We start from the raw sequence: 24,070 nt of genomic DNA, 5'->3' as shown, positions 1-24,070 counted from the left end.
GTTTGTCTACATGCGCTGGCCCATGTACATGTGCTATTTGCACATTTCGGAACTTGTTTTCCAACAATTTATCTACGTCACGCATGCATGTCATGTGATCAACGTCACATACCAACACAATTTAGTCGTAGCTGTTTTTCTTTATTAAAGTTGAATTGAAAATGTCGGAAATGAAAAATATGTCAACTGAAATAATTAAGGAGAACTCTGGACAGTTGGTAAATGTGGAGTTCGTTCCCCCTGACATTTTGATGACAGAAGCCCAACGAAGGATGATGGAAATCATCATCGACATGACATTTAATTTTATCATCGCTTTCATCGGCATTTTCTCAAACGTTATCGTCATAACCGTCTTCACTAAACAAGGGTTCAAGGACAGCGTCGGTATCTCCATGACAACCATCGCCGCCTGGGACCTGGTCAAGAGTCTGGGGGGCGCCATGCAAAGAATGGCCGGCCCTATCGGGATCTGGTCCCCGTCCAGCGCGGCCAGCTGGTCCAACATCAGCCTGGTCATCTTCAACTACCTGGTCTCCTTCTCCACCTACGTGGCCAGCGTGCTGGCCTCCTATGTGGCCGTGGAGAGGTGCCTCTGTGTCACCATGCCCCTCAAGGTCAAGTGGATGCTCACCCCCAAGGTCTCCTTCATCGTGTGCGGCGTCATCTCCTTTGTCGTCTTCGGCTGCTTCGCTGTCATTTTCGGTATCTACGACGTGGTGTGGGTGTGGGACCCCCGCTACAACTCCACCATCGCCGTCTACCAGTACAACGCCTTCTCCACCAGCCACAGCGCCGAGCTGTTCGGCTACTACAACCTGTCGGGCACGCTCTGGCCACTGGCCAGTCTTGTCGTCATCGTCGTCTCAGCTCTCATCATCTCTACCAACCTACGGAAAGCTTCGAAATTTCGCAACCAGTACAACCACGGGGGGACAACCCAGTCGAATCATGCAGCTTCCGATAACACTAAGCCCAACGCGAGCACACTGCATAACCCTAAGGTTAAACCAAGCCTCACCCCTAAAGATAAACCCAGCGCTAAACCGATGTCGACCCGTGACCAAAAAGTGGTGAAAATGTTGCTGGTAATCATCGTGCTGTACATCATCAACCTGAGCCCGAGGTGCGCCCACTACCTGGCCAAGTACTTCATACGAGAGTACTACTACCTCCGGCAGTACCACAACCTCGCCTCAGCCATGGCATACATCGTCTTTTTCTTCGACTACCTCAACGGTGCCGTTGGCTTGTTCGTATTTCTCTCCATGAGTTCTTCCTTCAGAGCCACTTACAAACAAATGTTTCCTTACTGCTCGTGTAACCGTGGGAAGTAGAGCTAGTTTCACCCCGTGAGTTTATCCTTTAGAGTCACTTATAATTTACTTTTTATTTACAGCATACCGTCGATCACCCTCCATCAGTTTTATTTATAGCCGACATGGGTTGACATCAACCATCACAAAGTAGGTCGTTGTGCTGCAATGTTTGAACACGAGAGATTTTGTAGACCTGAAGGTGGCGCCCTATCATGTGACCTTCAGAGTTGTTGGTGGGGGGCCGCCCCTGGGGCAGTTGTAGAGGGAACCGCCTCTGATGAGTCAACAACATCGGCTGATCTCAAATCTCCACATCTATACTAAAATTAAAATAGATCGACACACACACACACACACATACACACACACACGCATACACACACACGCACATTAGACACTACTTCTCAAAAATTATTGTCATGGAAGAAAAAGTTTTTTTCAACCATCAAACTAATTGTGTTTCTGTTTGTGTGTGTGTGTTTTTGCCATCAAAAAAATTGTATTTCTGTTTGTGTGCGTGTGTTTTTGCCATCAAACAAATTGTATTTCTGTTTGTGTGGTTGTTTGTACGTGTGACTCAACATGCATACTCCGTACTTGGTCTGAACGTCAATGGAAACCTCCTGACCTAGTAAAATTGCCAACACTAGTTCGATCCGCAATGATTGCCTCAGTACATCCAATGTTTGCCCTGATTCTCTTATCTAGCTCACTGTTGATCGAATCTACCAGTGGGTCTTCATAAGGTCCCTGTTCATCAAATCTGCAGAAATAAACTATTTTCATTCAACCTATAGACTTGTTTTAGTTTTGTTTTGTCTAATTAAATGTGTACTGCAGGTTTCTAAATGTGCATTACAGTTTTCTAAATGTGTAATGCAGGTTTTTAAATGTGGTCTACAGGATTTTTTTCGTGTGCACTGCATGTTTCGCAATGTGTTCTTAATGTATTCTAGAGCTGTTCGTCATGCTTGTAATGATTTTCATCGCCCCAACCAAGCGCATAAAGAAAACTTGAAACGAACTAATTCCGTGTGGCACATGTTACAGTCTCGACTAAATAGTGACTAAATTTGACCTTTGGATGACTAAATGTGGCTCCTAATGTGACTAAATACTAAATGCACTTTTTTTTATTAAAACGATTACATTGGCAACTCAAACATGAGCCGAATAATGTAACATCTATGAGATACTAGTCGCCCTCCGTAATAGTGCGGTTGAGACACCCTTTGACGACCGCCCATATGTCAGGGGGTTCGCGGGGCGCTCTTGGAAGCCACAGGTTACATTTGAACAGGGGCACCGAATACGGCCCCTGGTTGGACCATTGAATGGCATGGTCTACCGTGACCCTACGCCATTGTGCTGTTTAAAATAGATGTAGGCGCCATAAAGCTCGCTGGTTATCGTGGGCGCTAAAATTGCATCCTACAAGGGAGCCTGCCATTCGAACGTCCCAAAAAGTAATCTCAACCAATGTCTCAAAGGCTGAGTAGCTTATTTTTACATGCATAGATAGATTACAAATCTTTATTTTTTAAATGTAGCTTTTCTGGCGAAACTCGAGATTTAAGGGACTACTAATCATTATTTTAGAACAGTAGGCCCATCACACTCAGTTTGTTACAGAATTTTTATGGACAAAGGGAGACAACCAAGTTAATATTTTTGCAAAATAATTTAAGCCTGGTTAATTCCTCTAAATATTCACAATTCAACAATAAGCCCGAATTTTTTATACTGGGTTCCTTAGGAGCCTTTTTGAGCCTTTGAATCCTGGGGTGGGTGGGGGGGGGGGGGGGGGCGAAATTTAGATTTTTTTTTTTGCAGAAACCATACCATGAGTATTCTCAAGAACTTTCCAGTTTAACGGCGAAGGTGTGATAGATATAATAATGCATATAGGACACACACATACTTTCACTATTTCATATATAAATAAATATATTGATTGTTACCTTGTAATGAGGAGTTGATGCTTGGGACGGGACAGATTAACACAAATTTGAAATGTTAATTAAAATTAGGCGTGAGCTCATGACTTATTCCCACACAACTCATTACATTGTTAATTTTGAGGGCAGATCACTCAACCCAGGCATCCCACAAGAGTAGGTGGGTCACCATGGGGGCGACCTGTGCCCCTGTAGAAATTCTTCCAGAACTGGTTGTCTGGGAGCCTGTAATTACCCAGGCTCGTTATTTTCCTTACTCATTAGTTTAAGGCATGCATGTAACGATTTTTCCTGCCTTCATGTATTAAAAATAATTTTAAAAAGCTATGGGTTTCGAAATATGTGTTTTTAAAAGATAATATTTGTTTTAAGTCATTATGAATTTTTAAAATAAAATTTAGTATTTTTCTAAAATATGGTTAATTGTTCACAAACTATAATAATAAATTTACAATACTGTTGGGCTTTTTAAGGATTTTTGAAAATTATATACGAATTACCAAAGGGAATTAACTTATAATTAACTCATAATTATTGGGCAAAAATCCAATTTCCTAGTTCTGTCACCAATTGTTTACTTATCACAAAAAAAAACAATGCCACAAATCCACACCCCCACGTCAGGATAAATTATTGTAAATAAAATTCTGTCATTCATCGCTCTTTTTTAGCCTGGTATCGTCTGCCTGTGTGTGTAAGGTGGTGATGGGGGAATGGGGGCGGTGATGTGTGGTGGTGGTGTGGGGTGGGGATGGGGGGATGGGGGGCGGTGGTGATGGGGGATGGGGATGGGGGCGGTTATGTGTGGTGGTGATGTGTGGTGGTGATGTGTGGTGATGTGTGGTGGTGATGTGTGGTGGTGGTGTGGGGTGGTGATGTGTGGTGGTGGTGTGGGGTGGTGATGTGGGGTGGTGATGTGGGGTGGTGATGTGGGGTGGTGATGTGGGGTGGTGATGTGGGGTGGTGATGTGGGGTGGTGATGTGGGGTGATGTGTGGTGATGTGTGGTGATGTGTGGTGATGTGTGGTGGTGGTGTGGGGTGGTGATGTGTGGTGATGTGTGGTGGTGGTGTGTGGTGATGTGTGGTGGTGATGTGGGGTGGTGATGTGGGGTGGTGATGTGGGGTGGTGGTGTGTGGTGATGTGGGGTGGTGATGTGGGGTGGTGATGTGGGGTGGTGGTGTGTGGTGATGTGGGGTGGTGGTGATGTGGGGTAGTCATGTGGGGTGGTCATGTGGGGTGGTGGTGTGTGGTGATGTGTGGTGGTGGTGTGTGGTGATGTGTGGTGATGTGTGGTGATGTGTGGTGGTGGTGTGGGGTGGTGATGTGTGGTGGTGATGTGGGGTGGTGATGTGGGGTGGTGATGTGTGGTGATGTGTGGTGGTGGTGTGTGGTGATGTGTGGTGGTGATGTGGGGTGGTGATGTGGGGTGGTGATGTGGGGTGGTGGTGTGTGGTGATGTGGGGTAGTGGTGATGTGGGGTGGTGATGTGGGGTGGTGATGTGGGGTGGTGGTGTGTGGTGATGTGGGGTGGTGGTGATGTGGGGTAGTCATGTGGGGTGGTCATGTGGGGTGGTGGTGTGTGGTGATGTGTGGTGGTGGTGTGTGGTGATGTGTGGTGGTGATGTGTGGTGGTGATGGGGGGATGGGGGCGGTGATGTGGGGTGGTGATGTGTGGTGGTGGTGTGTGGTGGTGATGTGTGGTGGTGATGTGTGGTGGTGGTGTGTGGTGGTGATGTGGGGTGGTGATGTGTGGTGATGTGTGGTGGTGATGTGTGGTGATGTGCGGTGGTGATTTGGGGTGGTGATGTGGGGTGGTGATGTGTGGTGATGTGTGGTGGTGATGTGTGGTGATGTGTGGTGGTGATGTGTGGTGGTGATTTGGGGTGGTGATGTGGGGTGGTGATGTGTGGTGATGTGTGGTGGTGATGTGTGGTGATGTGGGGTGGTGATTTGGGGTGGTGATGTGGGGTGGTGATGTGGGGTGGTGGTGTGGGATGGTGATTTGGGGTGGTAATGTGTGGTGGTGAGAAATGTGAGGTGGTTATGTGTGGTGATGATGTGCTATGATAGGTCCAAGTGAGGGAGGACGAGATCACTGACAGCCCGTGTAGCGCCCCCGGACGTCAGTCTGAGGGGAGAGAACTATCCGCCGATGACGTCACATCGTCTGTCCAGTCGTGCCGCCAGTGGAGGGGGAGGCCGGGTGTGGAGTGTCGTGTGTTTCTCTCACTACACAACCACCTTCTAGTGTGTGGGGGGGACTTGACCACCTTCTAGTGTGTGATCGAACATCTTCGACTCAGCTTGGATAGGATGGCGAGTTCTTTCTGATCTCATCGATTAGTAAGGATCGATCGCTCGTATCGATTGGTCGCTGCTATCGTGTGTTCATTGCCTCAGGTTTGTATAGACCTGTGTCAGGTTTGTGTTTGTATAGACCCGTGTCAGGTTTGTATAGACCCGTGTCAGGTATGTGTTTGTATAGACCCGTGTCAGGTTTGTATAGACCCGTGTCAGGTTTGTATAGACCCGTGTCAGGTTTGTATAGACCCGTGTCAGGTTTGTGTTTGTATAGACCCGTGTCAGGTTTGTATAGACCCGTGTCAGGTTTTTATAGACCCGTGTCAGGTTTGTGTTTGTATAGACCAGTGTCAGGTTTGTGTTTGTATAGACCCGTGTCAGGTTTTTATAGACCCGTGTCAGGTTTGTGTTTGTATAGACCAGTGTCAGGTTTGTGTTTGTATAGACCCGTGTCAGGTTTGTGTTTGTATAGGCCCGTGTCGGATTTGTATAGACCCGTGTCAGGTTTGTGTTTGTATAGACCCGTGTCAGGTTTGTATAGACCCGTGTCAGGTTTGTGTTTGTATAGACCCGTGTCAGGTTTGTATAGACCCGTGTCAGGTTTGTGTTTGTATAGACCCGTGTCAGGTTTGTATAGACCCGTGTCAGGTTTGTATAGACCCGTGTCAGGTTTGTGTTTGTGTAGACCCGTGTCAGGTTTGTGTTTGTATAGACCCGTGTCAGGTTTGTGTTTGTATAGACCCGTGTCAGGTTTGTATAAACCGGTGTCAGGTTTGTGTTTGTATAGACCCGTGACAGGTTTGTATAGACCCGTGTCAGGTTTGTGTTTGTATAGACCCGTGTCAGGTTTGTGTTTGTATAGACCCGTGTCAGGTTTGTGTTTGTATAGACCCGTGTCAGGTTTGTGTTTGTATAGACCCGTGTCAGGTTTGTGTTTGTATAGACCCGTGTCAGGTTTGTATAGACCCGTGTCAGGTTTGTATAGACCCGTGTCAGGTTTGTGTTTGTATAGACCCGTGTCAGGTTTGTGTTTGTATAGACCCGTGTCAGGTTTGTGTTTGTATAGACCCGTGTCAGGTTTGTGTTTGTATAGACCCGTGTCAGGTTTGTATAGACCCGTGTCAGGTTTGTATAGACCCGTGGCGTGTGGTAGTGTGGGCAGCACCATGTGGAAGGCAGGCTGACCACGGTGGTCCCTCCTTACGGTCTTACCAAAACCAACACAAACCGTTAGCTTGTAAAAATTTTCAGTAAACATTCTGTGCAACACTCAAATTTAGAATTTTTTGGAAAATTTTTTCAGGGAAGAATGGAAAAGTAGTAGAGGATTTGCAAACCGTCATTTTAAAAATATTCACAACTTGTGTGTTTAATTTTTTTTTTTTTTTTTTGTGTTTGTTGTCACCATTTTTATTTCCCCGTATACTAGCGTTCGTGTTCATCTTGTAGCAACAAAACCTGTCCAACTACCCAGGGGTCACATTTAACCATACCTTGACCCAGAGGCGTAGGCGGGGGGGGGGGGGGGGGGGGGTAGGGGGGAACCCTCGGTAAAAATGGGTTGCTGTCATAATACCTTTGTTACTTCTTTAAATCTGCTTCTGAACAAGTAAATATGTATAATTGTATATGTATTTTTAGACAAGGCATCTAAAAACTGACGCTATGTTCACTCTGAGTTAGTTTCCCCCCCCCCCCCCCCACCCCCCACACACACACACCTCACCACCTAAAACGGGACAGGCCGTAATTGTGTAGACATTAATGTCACACCTAGGTGTATGCTGGTAGGATAACTGACCTAAAGTGACCGGACAGTGGTGAATGAAGTTGAACCCCCCCCCCCCCCCCCCCCCGCCTCATAAACCCACACGAACTGATTTGTTAAGTGCATTTGGGAAAACGCATAATGAGGTACCAAAGTACCATGCCGCCAGAATCATAGGTTTTAAAACACGGGAAAATTCTGTAAATATTGTTTTTGCAATTACCAGTAAAGAGGTGTGTGATCAATATAGTGATCCAACCCATATCTTACCATTATGTTAAAATTGATCTTTAAATAACACAAAAAACAGTAGCTAAATAAAAGATCTGACATGCAAGACCAATAATTTAGTAATATGTAGGCAGTTATTCAGAATGTTCCACCTTTCAGAACAGAGTTACATTTAATAATTCCTTGACCACTTGGCTAATGTTCAAATCTACCAACTTGGCTAAAGTTTCTGTCCAGATGTTGGCATCGATCAACCAATGCATCAAACAGTTGACCAATGTGTCAAACGTGAAACAGTTGACCAATGTGTCAAACGTGAAACAGTTGACCAAACGTGAAACAGTTGACTAATGTGTCAAACGTGAAACAGTTGGCTAATGTGTCAAACGTGAAACAGCTGACCAATGTGTCAAACGTGAAACAGTTGACCAATGTGTCAAACGTGAAACAGTTGACTAATGTGTCAAACCTGAAACAGTTGATCAATGTGTCAAACGTCAAACAGTTGACCAATGCATCAGTTGACCAATGCATCTAGCCATTTATATACACTGGCCTCCCGTAAGGCCGCCTATCGGCCCGGCTCTATTTTTCATCAACACAACCAAGATCCGACGAGCGAGATGTCATTATTGATTTCTGGGGCACAAATTACATTCTCTCGGCGGAATTTCTCTGTGCCCTTAACAACTGGGTGAGGGGGTGAGGGGTATGCGTAGATCTAGGTCAATTTTTAAATCTATAGCTTTATTCGATATCTAAGGTTTGTAAATGTATATGTTTGAATAAGGATGTCGCTCAAATTTAGAATGTGGATAGGTGGGGTGATTGTGTGCTTAGTTGTGTGCACGAGTGGGTGGGTATTCAATGTTGTGCTATTTGTGTGTTTGTGATATTATGTCTGCGTTTATTTCTTTGTTTAAGTTTCATTTATGAATGCGTCTATGTTTGCGTTTAAGTTTGTGTTTATGTTTGCGTTTAAGTTTGCGTTTGAGTTTATGTTTTGCGTGTATGTTTATGTTTGCGTTTATGTTTGCGTTTGTGATTTTATTTTCTCAAGCGTCTATATTTACACATAGATCTTATTTGAAAATTGTATATGTATATGCTGCTTAATGAACTCACAAGTCACGGCCCTTTGCAGCTAAGTTTATCTCAAATGCCAGTGCAAGGCCTCGCCGGTACGGCTAGTTTAAATATAAATGTAATATTTGAAAGAAATTGAACAAATTTCATGTTGTTTTTTTTCGGTTTCTTGATTAAAGGAGTGAAAATTATCAAATAATCACAAAATATAAACATACAATAAGAGCACTCATCTTATCTTGAAATACAGGTTTTCATATCATTTTTGTACTACCCATCTTAGATATAAAGAAATATATATCGACACCCATGCAGTAAATTGGTTGTATCCCGTTCTTTCCGACAGAATTAAACTTGTTGCATCATGCTACATCCGACTGTACGTTAGCCTGTTATGTCAGATTGAGCAACTTCCTGATTGTGGATCCCTGAGACAACTTTTGGCCAGTTAAAGGAGGACGATAAATCTTTGGAGCAATCGATGGCAGACCGGCGGCCTCGGTGACGGCAAGGCTAAGTTGTGCCGGGTGACGGCAAGGCTAAGATGTGCCGGGGGTAATGTTGGCCTGTCATGCAGACATGTAAACAATCAATGTGATCACCACTACAACCGTGAAATAACCGATTGTGTTCATCGACAAGGCCATAAGATGGATAATCCAAGGATTATTGTCAGAGATTTCTAGTGAGATGGGAGACCACTGGGTCTATACAACATGGCTTCTGGTGAAGGAGGCGTGTCTCCACCACTGGAAGAGAGCTGGGTACGTGAACTTTTTTATCTCACGTTCACGTTTGTGTGTGTGTCTGTGTGTGTGTCTGTCTGTGTGTGTCTGTGTCTGTGTGTGTGTGAGAGAGAGAGAGAGAGATTCTGATACTTTGCGAGTATGGTCACGTTACAGCTTGCTGTTTGTGTATGTCTGATACTTCAACAAACACCCCCACCACAACAGACACCACCACCCCAACAGACACACACACACGACACCCCCCCAAAAGACACCCCCACCCCAACAGACACCCCCACCCCAGCAGTCACCCCCACCCCAACAGACACCACCACCCCAACAGACACCATCACCCCCACAGATACACCCACCCCAAAAAACACCCCCACCCCAACAGACACACCCACCCCCACCCATCACCCCAACAGACACCCCCACCCCAACAAACACCCCACCCCAACAGACACCCCACCCCAACAGACACCCCCACCCCAACAAACACCACCACCCCAACAGACACCCACACCCCCACCCATCACCCCAACAGACACCATCACACCAATAGACACCCCCACCCCAACAAACACCACACCCCAACAGACACCCCCACCCCAACAGACACCCCCACCCCAACAGTCACCCCCACCCCAACAGTCACCCCCCACCCCCACCCCAACAGACACCATCACCCCAACAGTCACCCCCACCCCCACCCCAACAGACACCATCACCCCAACAGATACACCCACCCCAACAAACACCCCCACCCCAACAGACAACCCCACCCATCACCCCAACAGACACCCCCACCCCAACAAACACCCCACCCCAACAGACACCCCACCCCAACAGACACCATCACCCCAACAGATACACCCACCCCAACAAACACCCCCACCCCAACAGACACCCCCACCCCCACCCATCACCCCAACAGACACCCCCACCCCAACAGACACCACCACCCCAACAGACACCCCACCCAAACAGACATCCCCATCCCAACAAACACCCCACCCCCACCCCAACAGACACCACCACCCCAACAGACACCCCACCCCAACAGACACCACCACCCCAACAGTCACCCCACCCCAACAGACATCCCCACCTCAACAGACACCCCACCCCAACAGACACCACCACCCCAACAGACACCCCCACCCCAACAGACACCACCACCCCAACAGACACCCCCACCCCAACAGACACCCCCACCCCAACAGTCACCCCCACCCCAAGAAACACCCCACCCCAACAGACACCCCCAACACAACAGACACCCCACCCCAACAGACACCCCACCCCAACAGACATTATCACCCCCACCCAACAGACACCCCACCCCAACAGACACCCCCACCCCAACAGTCACCACCACCCCCACCCCCACCCCAACAGAAACCACCACCCCAACAGACACCCCCACCCCAACAGACACCACCACCCCAACAGACACCCCCACCCCAACAGTCACCACCACCCCCACCCCCACCCCTACAAACACCACTAGCTGAACATCCCCTCCCCGTCCCCAGGCTTGTGGCCCTGGCCGCGTGCCTGCTGGGGCTGGTGTACGCCTACCTGACGTTGGCCAACAGGACGGTGGCCACGACGTGTGAGCTGGTCAGGGCCAACAGCCTGGCCATCCCCGACACGTGCCCGTGGCAGATGGTCATCTCAGACCTGGCGCACAGGCTACGTCTGCAGGAGATGGCATTCAAAGAGCAGGTCGTCGCCAGGGAGGTACGTTGGTCACATCGTGTCACGTGTCACGTTTTTCATTGGTCACATCGTGTCACGTGGCACGTTTTTCATTGGTCACATCGTGTCACGTTTTTCATTGGTCACATCGTGTCACGTGGCACGTTTTTCATGGGTCACATCGTGTCACGTGTCACGTTTTTCATTGGTCACATCGTGTCACGTGGCACGTTTTTCATTTGTCACATCGTGTCACGTGGCACGTTTTTCATTGGTCACATCGTGTCACGTGGTACGTTTTTCATTGGTCACATCGTATCACGTGGCACGTTTTTCATTGGTCACATCGTGTCACTGAGTGAGTGATTTATCTCCAGAAACTACATTCTCTCGTCCTGTTTGACACAGGTCATGGCAGCAGAAGTCAACAACCAATCATATTCCAACCTAGAAGTGGAGAAAAAACTGGCCAACTTTACGATGACCATCAAGCTACTGGCCAACAAAATCGACCACCTCAATGGTCAGCTGGCCGATGTGGCCTCACGACTCTACTCTGACGGTACTGTAAGCCATCTAATTCTCCACACCATGACTCTACTCTGACGGTACTGTAAGCCATCTAATTCTCCACACCATGACTCTACTCTGACGGTACTGTAAGCCATCTCATTCTCCACACCATGTATCTGACGGTACTGTAAGCCATCTAATTCTCCACACCATGACTCTACTCTGACGGTACTGTAAGCCATCTCATTCTCCACACCATGTATCTGACGGTACTGTAAGCCAGCTAATTCTCCACATCACGACTCTACTCTGACGGTACTGTAAGCCATCTAATTCTCCACACCATGACTCTACTCTGACGGTACTGTAAGCCAAAATCCCCTATCATCGGTTCTACTGAAGGAACTAAGTATGACATTTAAAAAAGTGTGGTATATTCCAGAATGACATTTAAATATAGGGTGTCTAATGGAAGGTTGAATATTTCATGTAAATGTTGAGAATATGGAAACTGTTAGACCATCATATCTGAAAAAGGTTTCTCTATATAGTATTTTATAAAACTAACCTGACCCCCAAAAGACACACACACACACAGACACACACATACACAGACACAGACATGACTGTCTGACCCCCACATGACTGTCTGATCCCCACATGACATTATGACCCCCACACATTATAACCCCCACACGACATTATGACCCCCATATGACATTATGACCCCCACATGACATTATGACCCCCACATGATATTATGACCCCCACATGACATTATGACCCCCACACATTATAACCCCCACACGACATTATGACCCCCACACGACATTATGACCCCCACACGACATTATGACCCCCACACGACATTGTGACCCCCACCAATATGCTCCTCCCCCCCACACGACATTATGACCCCCACACGACATTATGACCCCCACACAATATCCCTCCCCCCACATGACATTATGACCCCCACATGAATGTCTGACCCCCACCAATATGCCCCTTCCCCCACACACACACACATTATGACCCCCACACGACATTATGACCCCCACACAATATGCCTCCCCCCACATGACATTATGACCCCCACATGAATGTCTGACCCCCACCAATATGCCCCTTCCCCCACACACACACACATTATGACCCCCACACGACATTATGACCCCCACACAATATGCCTCCCCCACATGACATTATGACCCCCACACAATATGCCTCCCCCACATGACATTATGACCCCCACACAATATGCCTCCCCCACATGACATTATGACCCCCACACAATATGCCTCCCCCACATGACATTATGACCCCCCACACAATATGCCCCTCCCACATGACATTATGACCCCCCACCAATATGCTCCTCCCCCCACATGACATTATGACCCCCCACACAATATGCCCCTCCCACATGACATTATGACCCCCCACACAATATGCCCCCCCCACATGACATTATGACCCCCCACACAATATGCCTCCCCCACATGACATTATGACCCCCCACACAATATGCCTCCCCCACATGACATTATGACCCCCACACAATATGCCTCCCCCACATGACATTATGACCCCCCACACAATATGCCTCCCCCACATGACATTATGACCCCCCACACAATATGCCTCCCCCACATGACATTATGACCCCCACACGACATTATGACCCCCACACGACATTATGACCCCCACACGACATTATGACCCCCACACGACACTATGACCCCCCACACGACATTATGACCCCCACACAATATGCCTCCCCCCACATGACATTATGACCCCCACACAATATGCCTCCCCCACATGACATTATGACCCCCACACGACATTATGACCCCCACACGACATTATGACCCCCACACGACACTATGACCCCCACACGACATTATGACCCCCACACAATATGCCTCCCCCCACATGACATTATGACCCCCACATGAATGTCTGACCACCCACACAATATGCCCCCCCCCCCACATGACTGACAGCCCACTCTGTCCCCAGAATGTCTCGGCTTCCTGGTGCTTGTCTACATCACCGTCCAGATCATTCTGGCCGTCCGGGCACGACTCAACGTCCGGCAGGGCCTCGACTTGAGCCAACTGACCAGCTCTTCACTGCCCAAGTCGGCATCCAGTACGGTATGAACCCAACCTGTTTGTTCGGTTTGCTCAAAGAAGATTAACATCCTTAGTATTTCCCGTCGACATCCAGTCCTTGATTTAACATCCTTAGTATTTCCCGTCGACATCCAGCCCTTGATTTAACATCCTTAGTATTTCCCGTCGACATCCAGCCCTTGATTTAACATCCTTAGTATTTCCCGTCGACATCCAGTCCTTGATTTAACATCCTTAGTATTTCCCGTCGACATCCAGTCCCTTGATTTAACATCCTTAGTATTTCCCGTCGACATCCAGTCCTTGATTTAACATCCTTAGTATTTCCCGTCGACATCCAGCCCTTGATTTAACATCCTTAGTATTTCCCGTCGACATCCAGCCCTTGATTTAACATCCTTAGTATTTCCCGTCGACATCCAGCCCTTGATTTAACATCCTTAGTATTTCCCGTCGACATCCAGACCTTGATTTAATATCCTTAGTATTTCCCGTCGACATCCAGCCCTTGATTTAACATCCTTAGTATTTCCCGTCGACATCCAGTCCTTGATTTAACATCCTTAGTATTTCCCGTCGACATCCAGCCCTTGATTTAACATCCTTAGTATTTCCCGTCGACATCCAGCCCTTGATTTAACATCCTTAGTATTTCCCGTCGACATCCAGCCCTTGATTTAACATCCTTAGTATTTCCCGTCGACATCCAGCCCTTGATTTAACATCCTTAGTATTTCCCGTCGACATCCAGCCCTCCATTCATGTCTGGAGACGGTCCAATTTTTCTCTAGATTCCGCCAAGGGGGTAACACTGTGTACGGCTTATAAGGTCACTTAAGTCATTATAACCTCTTGAAAAATCAATGCTACTCTGGTCTTTTAATTACTTTGGGGGGGGGGTGACACTACGAAGTAGAGACGGGGGTGGGGTGAGTGGGGTGGGAATGGGAGAGAATTGACGTCTTGGCCAGATACCCAAACAAAGGTTGGGATAATTAACCCCTTGAGCGCCCATCTCTGAACCGCCCAGTTGTGATGTTATTTTGTGTGTGGGGGGGGGGGGGAGAAAGGGGATGGGCTTTACATGTTGGTAGCTACAGTTTTAGGATTTACAGCAATGTGCCTTCTAGTCAACAGTTTAGGCGCAGCATTGACTTACTTGTCAAAAAATTAGACATACATATGTATGCAAATTACTTGAGAAAAAAAAATATTTTAGAAGCAACTTTTTTAAATACATTTTATTTTCCAAGAAACTTTTTTTCATATTTCGCAGTTTGGTTTCATGTAGGAAACGAGCTGGCGAAATGCATGTTTTAGGAGTTGACCAATGTGTTTCAGAGCATCAACCTCGCGCAGCATCCGGTGAAGCCCAACGTGTCCTTCAGGCAGGACTTGTGTGTGATCGCCCTGAACAAGAACACTTGGAAGCAGAACTCGGCCCTCTCAGACTCGCTGCTCAGGTGTCTGGCCGACGAGCTGCAACTTCCGGTCAAGCCGTTCCACGTCATCGAGTCCCAGGAGCTTCTCAGTAGCTGCCCGAGGGCTAAGGTCTACATCGTCGTGCTCGATTTAAATCACGTCTGCAAAAACGGCGGGAGCGAGGTCAAGGGCGATGAACGCTCCAGTAACGCTGTACTTCTGGAGTCATTGCATCAGTTCAAGTGTTTTGGAGGTATTACATTTCTATTTATAGGTTAAAGTAAATGCTCTATAGAGTTTCTTCCAGACATCTCTTCGGGGAGGCACCGCCCCCCCCCCTCCCCCTAAGAAAGTCTACCGCCCCCCCCCCCCCGAACGAAATGGAATTTATATAGTAAATATATGCTTTTGACAGTGTCCGCCCCCCCCCCCCGCGAAAATTGTTGTCCGCCCCCCCCCCCCCCCCCGAAAATTTCAAGTGCACCCCGGAGAAAAAGTTCTGAAAGAAACACTGATGTTCTATAGATCTAAATGCAGCGCAAAACTAGTCATTCGTTTTGTTTACTTACTTTGTTTTTATGACTGGCCAATGAGAGATGTCCGATATGTTTCAGGTCAAGTGATACTGGTGCTCTCCAACGAAGAAGAGTCCCAAAGGCTGCCGGCCCAGAGCCTGTACAATAGCTCGGTGCCGCTGGTGCGCTCATGTGACGTGTTACAGGAGCTGGCGTCTAATGGCAAGGTGCTGAGTGTGTGGCGGGAGTTGTCGCCCTACCAGCTCTCCCACGTCAAAAAACTGATCCGTTCTCTTCTGGGCACTAAAGGATAATCACGTCATGTTTAAACGGTTGGGTTAATCACGTCATTTTGAAAGTTGGGTTAATCACGTCATTTTGAAAGTTGGGTTAATCTCGTCATTTTGAAAGTTGGGTTAATCACGTCATTTTGGAAGGGTTGGGTTGATGACGTCATTTTGGAAGTGTTGGGTTATTTCACGTCATTTTGGAAGGGTTGAGTTTCTCATTCATTTACCGAATACACTTTTTCTAGGTAGACGACCAAACTATTTCTTATGGTCTAATTTAGGTTTAATGAAAGTAAAGTACTTGTTAGCCTACACATTGCTCATCTTAATATCATAATCCAACTTGTTGGTGCTTGAAGGGTTTTATGATCCTGAGTTTCATTTTACAAACAAGAGCTGGGTTTTTTATATATATATATATATATATATATATATATATATATATATATATATATATATATAATATATATATATATATATATATATACATATATATATATATATATACATATATATATATATATATATATATATATATATATATATATATATCCGAGTTTGGGTGATGAGTCGGCCAGTTGTGTTGTTGTGAATGGCTGTTATGTCCCTTAGTTCATTATTCTTATCCAAATTAATGTCAAAATGAGGGTCCAACAAGGTTGGTGTGTGGCAAGAAATGCCCCACTAGTTGTCAGATGTGCTCAGAGGGGGGGGGGGGGATGACACCATTTAGGGGGGGGGGTGACACCATTTAGGGGGGGTGACACCAAGATACAAAAATTGCAATATATGTAGAATAAATATGTTCAAGGAATGATTAATTAGAGTAAAAAACGTATTTTAAGTACATAATGACGATCCCGATAAGGGGGGGGGGGGTTGACACCATGACGTAAACTACAGAGAAAACAATGTTACGACCAACTTTATTAACAACCGACTAAACATCATTAGTATTAAATGTGAACGCTTTAAAGCTTTTCCCCGGGGGGGGGGGGGTGACAACAACTGCAGAATTTACAGAGAGAAAAAAAAAAGAGTTGACACCATGAGGTGCCGAACCGGGTGACACCCCACTTAGCGACGCCACTGGATGTGCTTGAACCCATTCGTGACTAAATGTACACTGTTGTTATGTGGACATGCAATAAGAACAGGTGTTGTAACTATGTTTAGTTACAGTAACAATGGCTAGTACAGTTGAAGTTGAGCAATAAGATAAAAACTATTTTAAACTTATTTTCTGAAAACTTCAACACTCTTCTATGTGAGGACACTCTACTGTTTACCACACTTTGATTGTTTACATGTGAGTTGATGGACTAAATCAAATGTTTACATTGAGACAATAAACTGATTAATGTTTACATTGAGACAATAAACTGATTGTTTACATTGAGACAATAAACTGATTAATGTTTACATTGAGACAATAAACTGATTGTTTACATTGAGACAATAAACTGATTAATGTTTACATTGAGACAATAAACTGATTAATGTTTACATTGAGACAATAAACTGATTAATGTTTACATTGAGACAATAAACTGATTAATGTTTACATTGAGACAATAAACTGATTGTTTACATTGAGACGATGGCCTGAATCTTATGTTTACCTACTGTTGTTAGTTGTAGCTGTGATCCCAAACATTACTGTTGTAAATAAGTTGCCATAGTAACGGGGAAAGAAAATGAGACGTCTGTAGTGTAGCAACCAATGAAAAATGTTTTACTGTTAACCAGCGTAAACTCAGGCCATTATTTCATACACGAGTGTAAGCGATGGCATGGTCAGACCAGCACTGTGATGGTTGGTCAGACCAGCACTGTGATGGTTGAGTACTAATGTCATGGTCAGACCAGCACTGTGATGGTTGAGTACTAATGTCATGGTCAGACCAGCACTGTGATGGTTGAGTACTAATGGCATGGTCAGACCAGCACTGTGATGGTTGAGTACTAATGTCATGGTCAGACCAGCACTGTGATGGTTGAGTTCTAATGGCATGGTCAGACCAGCACTGTGATGGTTGAGTTCTAATCAACATGAGGTGTATTGTTTTACTTTCTGTCCAATCTACATTCTACCAACTTGACTCATGTTTAAAATCAATTCACTTGTACAGGCGGATGTTGATTAAAAAAAATTAAAACACAAACTCAATGTTTCATGACTTTTTTGTTGTTTAAATAAGTACTACATGTTTCTTGACTTTTTTGTTGTTTCAATGAGTACTACATGTTTCTTGACTTTTTTGTTGTTTCAATGAGTACTACATGTTTCTTGACTTTTTTGTTGTTTCAATGAGTAGGCTACTACATGTTTCTTGACTTTTTTGTTGCTTCAATGAGTACTACATGTTTCTTGACTTTTTTGTTGTTTCAATGAGTACTACATGTTTCTTGACTTTTGTGTTGTTTCAATGAGTACTACATGTTTCTTGACTTTTTTGTTGCTTCAATGAGTACTACATGTTTCTTGACTTTTTTGTTGCTTCAATGAGTAGGCTACTACATGTTTCTTGACTTTTTTGTTGTTTCAATGAGTACTACATGTTTCTTGACTTTTGTGTTGTTTCAATGAGTACTACATGTTTCTTGACTTTTTTGTTGTTTCAATGAGTACTACATGTTTCTTGACTTTTGTGTTGTTTCAATGAGTACTACATGTTTCTTGACTTTTGTGTTGTTTCAATGAGTACTACATGTTTCTTGACTTTTTTGTTGTTTCAATGAGTACTACATGTTTCTTGACTTTTTTGTTGTTTCAATGAGTACTACCTGTTTCTTGACTTTTGTGTTGTTTCAATGAGTACTACATGTTTCTTGACTTTTGTGTTGTTTCAATGAGTACTACATGTTTCTTGACTTTTTTGTTGTTTCAATGAGTACTACCTGTTTCTTGACTTTTGTGTTGCTTCAATGAGTACTACATGTTTCTTGACTTTTTTGTTGTTTCAATGAGTACTACATGTTTCTTGACTTTTGTGTTGTTTCAATGAGTACTACATGTTTCTTGACTTTTGTGTTGTTTCAATGAGTACTACATGTTTCTTGACTTTTTTGTTGTTTCAATGAGTAGGCTACTACATGTTTCTTGACTTTTTTGTTGCTTCAATGAGTACTACATGTTTCTTGACTTTTTTGTTGTTTCAATGAGTACTACATGTTTCTTGACTTTTGTGTTGTTTCAATGAGTACTACATGTTTCTTGACTTTTTTGTTGCTTCAATGAGTACTACATGTTTCTTGACTTTTTTGTTGCTTCAATGAGTAGGCTACTACATGTTTCTTGACTTTTTTGTTGTTTCAATGAGTACTACATGTTTCTTGACTTTTGTGTTGTTTCAATGAGTACTACATGTTTCTTGACTTTTTTGTTGTTTCAATGAGTACTACATGTTTCTTGACTTTTGTGTTGTTTCAATGAGTACTACATGTTTCTTGACTTTTGTGTTGTTTCAATGAGTACTACATGTTTCTTGACTTTTTTGTTGTTTCAATGAGTACTACATGTTTCTTGACTTTTTTGTTGTTTCAATGAGTACTACCTGTTTCTTGACTTTTGTGTTGCTTCAATGAGTACTACATGTTTCTTGACTTTTTTGTTGTTTCAATGAGTACTACATGTTTCTTGACTTTTGTGTTGTTTCAATGAGTACTACATGTTTCTTGACTTTTGTGTTGTTTCAATGAGTACTACATGTTTCTTGACTTTTTTGTTGTTTCAATGAGTACTACATGTTTCTTGACTTTTTTGTTGTTTCAATGAGTACTACCTGTTTCTTGACTTTTGTGTTGTTTCAATGAGTACTACATGTTTCTTGACTTTTGTGTTGTTTCAATGAGTACTACATGTTTCTTGACTTTTTTGTTGCTTCAATGAGTACTACATGTTTCTTGACTTTTGTGTTGTTTCAATGAGTACTACATGTTTCTTGACTTTTGTGTTGTTTCAATGAGTACTACATGTTTCTTGACTTTTTTGTTGCTTCAATGAGTACTACATGTTTCTTGACTTTTTTGTTGTTTCAATGAGTACTACATGTTTCTTGACTTTTTTGTTGTTTCAATGAGTACTACATGTTTCTTGACTTTTTTGTTGTTTCAATGAGTACTACATGTTTCTTGACTTTTTTGTTGTTTCAATGAGTACTACATGTTTCTTGACTTTTTTGTTGTTTCAATGAGTACTACATGTTTCTTGACTTTTTTGTTGTTTCAATGAGTACTACATGTTTCTTGACTTTTTTGTTGTTTCAATGAGTACTACATGTTTCTTGACTTTTTTGTTGTTTCAATGAGTACTACATTGTTCCTACATGGCTGGTGTAGTGTAGGATTCTTTTGAGCAGTGTATAAAGTGTGATGTATCACCAACATTCAAAGATTGATGTATTACCAACATCAAAAGATTGATGTATCACCAACATTCAAAGATTGATGTATTACCAACATCAAAAGATTGATGTATCACCAACATTCAAAGATTGATGTATCACCAACTTTCAAAGACATGTATCACCAACATCAAAAGATTGATTATCACCAACATTGAAACAAAAGATTGATGACTTTGAGTCAGATACAGGCAAGCACTAGTCAACAATAAACTCCCACAAAAAATATCACATAAATGTTTTAATGATTGATAATATAAAAAAATTTCAAACAGGTTTTCACATAAATGTTTTATTGATAGTTAATATAAAACAAAATTTCCAACAGGTTTTCACATTAATGTATGATTGATAGATAATATAAAACAAAATTTTCAAACAGGTTTTTTTTTTACCCTTTCCTTTTAATAATATGCTTCAGGTCCCATATAAATACAAGTAAAAGAGTTCAAACTTATCGCATGAGAAAATAAAATGTTTTTTAGTGTTAAGTAGTTGTACTCGTCAAGGTCAACTAAAGCAACATGTCATGTACTGGTCAAGGTCAACTAAAGCAACATGTCATGTACTGGTCAAGGTCAACTAAAGCAACATGTCATGTACTGGTCAAGGTCAACTAAAGCAACATGTCATGTACTGGTCAAGGTCAACTAAAGATGAGTCATCTGAAATTTTGAATCAACAACCCATCAGAAAGTCAGACAGTTTGACTCAACTAATCTTGCACAATTCTGTTAGGACATGATTAAACTAATTATTGCATTTCAAGTTTCAAATACAAACAATGAGAGGCTGCCATTTTGTTGTTCTTGTATTAAAATTACAAAATATCTGACAAGCATTGAGAGGTGAGACACGCATCAAGTTTTTGGTTAGGTCAGATCACCAAACCAAACAAGAATGGCTGCTGCTCAATTGGAATGGTTTCCATCTTTAAAGGGAATGCTGGGATAGCACACTAGAGGCAATACAAAAACTAAAACCTGATGTGGTCCTGAAACAAAATAAATAACAGCAAAAATGGCACACACATGAGACAGGGGGATGTTAAAGTGGGTGAGTCTTTTACAGACACATGTCATTTGATCAATGGCATCCCATCTTTTACAGACACATGTCATTTGATCAATGGCATCCCATCTTTTACAGACACATGTCATTTGATCAATGGCATCCCATCTTTTACAGATACATGTCATTTGATCAATGGCATCCCATCTGTTACAGATACATGTCATTTGATCAATGGCATCCCATCTTTTACAGATACATGTCATTTGATCAATGGCATCCCATCTTTTACAGATAAATGTCATTTGATCAATGGCATCCCATCTGTTACAGATACATGTCATTTGATCAATGGCATCCCATCTTTTACAGATACATGTCATTTGATCAATGGCATCCCATCTTTTACAGATAAATGTCATTTGATCAATGGCATCCCATCTGTTACAGATACATGTCATTTGATCAATGGCATCCCATCTGTTACAGATACATGTCATTTGATCAATGGCATCCCATCTGTTACAGATACATGTCATTTGATCAATGGCATCCCATCTGTTACAGATACATGTCATTTGATCAATGGCATCCCATCTGTTACAGATACGTGTCATTTGATCCATGGCATCCCATCTGTTACAGACACATGTCATTTGATCAATGGCATCCCATCTGTTACAGATACATGTCATTTTGTGTGACACTTCCCATGCCAATCAAACAAACCATTATACAATGTAGTCAAAAAACTTTACAACTACAATCTCTCACCAGAAATGTATAATTAATGTTTTTTTTTTTGGGGGGGGGGGGGGGAGATACAATATGGTTGCAGGGGTAAATAAAAACTTGGTTAAAAGGTTATGTCGAATTTACACATTAAAATATGGGTTAAAATCAACATCATTCAAACACCAGTACAGTCAGTGAGATGGTGACACATAACATCTTTACACCAGACACCCACACACAGCGAGATGGTGACACATAACAAGATGGTGACACACAACACCTTTACACCAGACACCCACACACAGCGAGATGGTGACACACAACACCTTTACACCAGACACCCACACACAGCAAGATGGTGACACACAACACCTTTACACCAGACACCCACACACAGTGAGATGGTGACACACAGCGAGATGGTGATACACAACACCTTTACACCAGACACCCACACACAGCAAGATGGTGACACACAACACCTTTACACCAGACACCCACACACAGCGAGATGGTGATACACAACACCTTTACACCAGACACCCACACACAGTGAGATGGTGACACACAGCGAGATGGTGATACACAACACCTTTACACCAGACACCCACACACAGCGAGATGGTAACACACAGCGAGATGGTGACACACAACACCTTTACACCAGACACCCACACACAGTGAGATGGTGACACACAGCGAGATGGTGACACACAACACCTTTACACCAGACACCCACACACAGCGAGATGGTGACACACAACACCTTTACACCAGACACCCACACACAGTGAGATGGTGACACACAACACCTTTACACCAGACACCCACACACAGCAAGATGGTGACACACAACACCTTTACACCAGACACCCACACACAGTGAGATGGTGACACACAACACCTTTACACCAGACACCCACACACAGCAAGATGGTGACACACAACACCTTTACACCAGACACCCACACACAGTGAGATGGTGACACACAACACCTTTACACCAGACACCCACACACAGCAAGATGGTGACACACAACACCTTTACACCAGACACCCACACACAGTGAGATGGTGACACACAACACCTTTACACCAGACACCCACACACAGTGAGATGGTGACACACAACACCTTTACACCAGACACCCACACACAGCAAGATGATGACACACAGTGAGATGGTGACACATAACACCTTTACACCAGACACCCACACACAGTGAGATGGTGACACACAACACCTTTACACCAGACACCCACACACAGCAAGATGGTGACACACAGCAAGATGGTGACACATAACACCTTTACACCAGACACCCACACACAGCAAGATGGTGACACACAACACCTTAACACCAGATGCCAACATGCAGCAACTTAACAGCTGATTAAGGCAGTAGAAATAATAGTTTTAGTAGGAACACACACTTAATCTACACACCTGTAGTAAGTAGACCTACATATCTGTAGTAAGTAGACCTACGTATCTGTAGTAAGTAGACCTACGTATCTGTAGTAAGTAGACCTACGTATCTGTAGTAAGTAGACCTACGTATCTGTAGTAAGTAGACCTACGTATTTGTAGTAAGTAGACCTACGTATCTGTAGTAAGTAGACCTACACACCTGTAGTAAGTAGATCTAAACATCTATAGTAAGTAGATCTAAACATCTATAGTAAGTAGACCTACACACCTGAAGTAGACTTACACACCTGAAGTAAGTAGACCTAATTATCAACAAAAATAAAGCCCTTTGGTTTGGTGGTGTTGACGTAAATAAAACTAGCTACTATGTTGTAGCAAGTCTGTCATGCTAGTGAAGTTTTTTATGGACGTTACAACCAGTTCATGACTTACAAATGCTGACATTTCAAAGTAGCAGTAGGCTATAAATAGATCTCTCTAATCCAACAACACTAGGCTATAAATAGAT

At 43.8% G+C, this 24,070-nt stretch overlaps 2 protein-coding genes and 1 non-coding gene across 3 annotated transcripts; 2 read left to right on the top strand and 1 right to left on the bottom strand.

Moving 5' to 3' along the window:
* Positions 1 to 1,337, top strand: LOC131948749 (uncharacterized). The gene is made up of 2 exons (XM_059310430.1): positions 1 to 943; positions 1,040 to 1,337. Exons 1-2 carry the CDS (start codon positions 162 to 164, stop codon positions 1,335 to 1,337), a joined length of 1,080 nt encoding a protein of 359 aa, XP_059166413.1. The 5' UTR covers positions 1 to 161.
* Positions 1,338 to 3,399: 2,062 nt separating this feature from the next.
* Positions 3,400 to 3,551, bottom strand: LOC131948759 (U12 minor spliceosomal RNA). The gene has a single exon (XR_009388068.1). It is a non-coding gene; the product is annotated as a U12 minor spliceosomal RNA (small nuclear RNA).
* A 5,804-nt stretch (positions 3,552 to 9,355) lies between these two features.
* On the top strand, positions 9,356 to 16,373 carry LOC131948748 (uncharacterized). The gene is made up of 6 exons (XM_059310429.1): positions 9,356 to 9,429; positions 10,932 to 11,139; positions 11,506 to 11,659; positions 13,636 to 13,772; positions 15,093 to 15,426; positions 15,788 to 16,373. Exons 1-6 carry the CDS (start codon positions 9,356 to 9,358, stop codon positions 16,000 to 16,002), a joined length of 1,122 nt encoding a protein of 373 aa, XP_059166412.1. The 3' UTR covers positions 16,003 to 16,373.
* The last annotated feature ends 7,697 nt before the right edge of the window (positions 16,374 to 24,070 follow it).

This window comes from Physella acuta, unplaced genomic scaffold (assembly GCF_028476545.2).
Source record: "Physella acuta isolate Inbredline_101_S28 unplaced genomic scaffold, ASM2847654v3 ptg000658l, whole genome shotgun sequence".
Taxonomy (NCBI): Eukaryota; Metazoa; Mollusca; class Gastropoda; family Physidae; genus Physella; species Physella acuta.
This window is presented reverse-complemented; position numbering and strand designations above follow the sequence as displayed.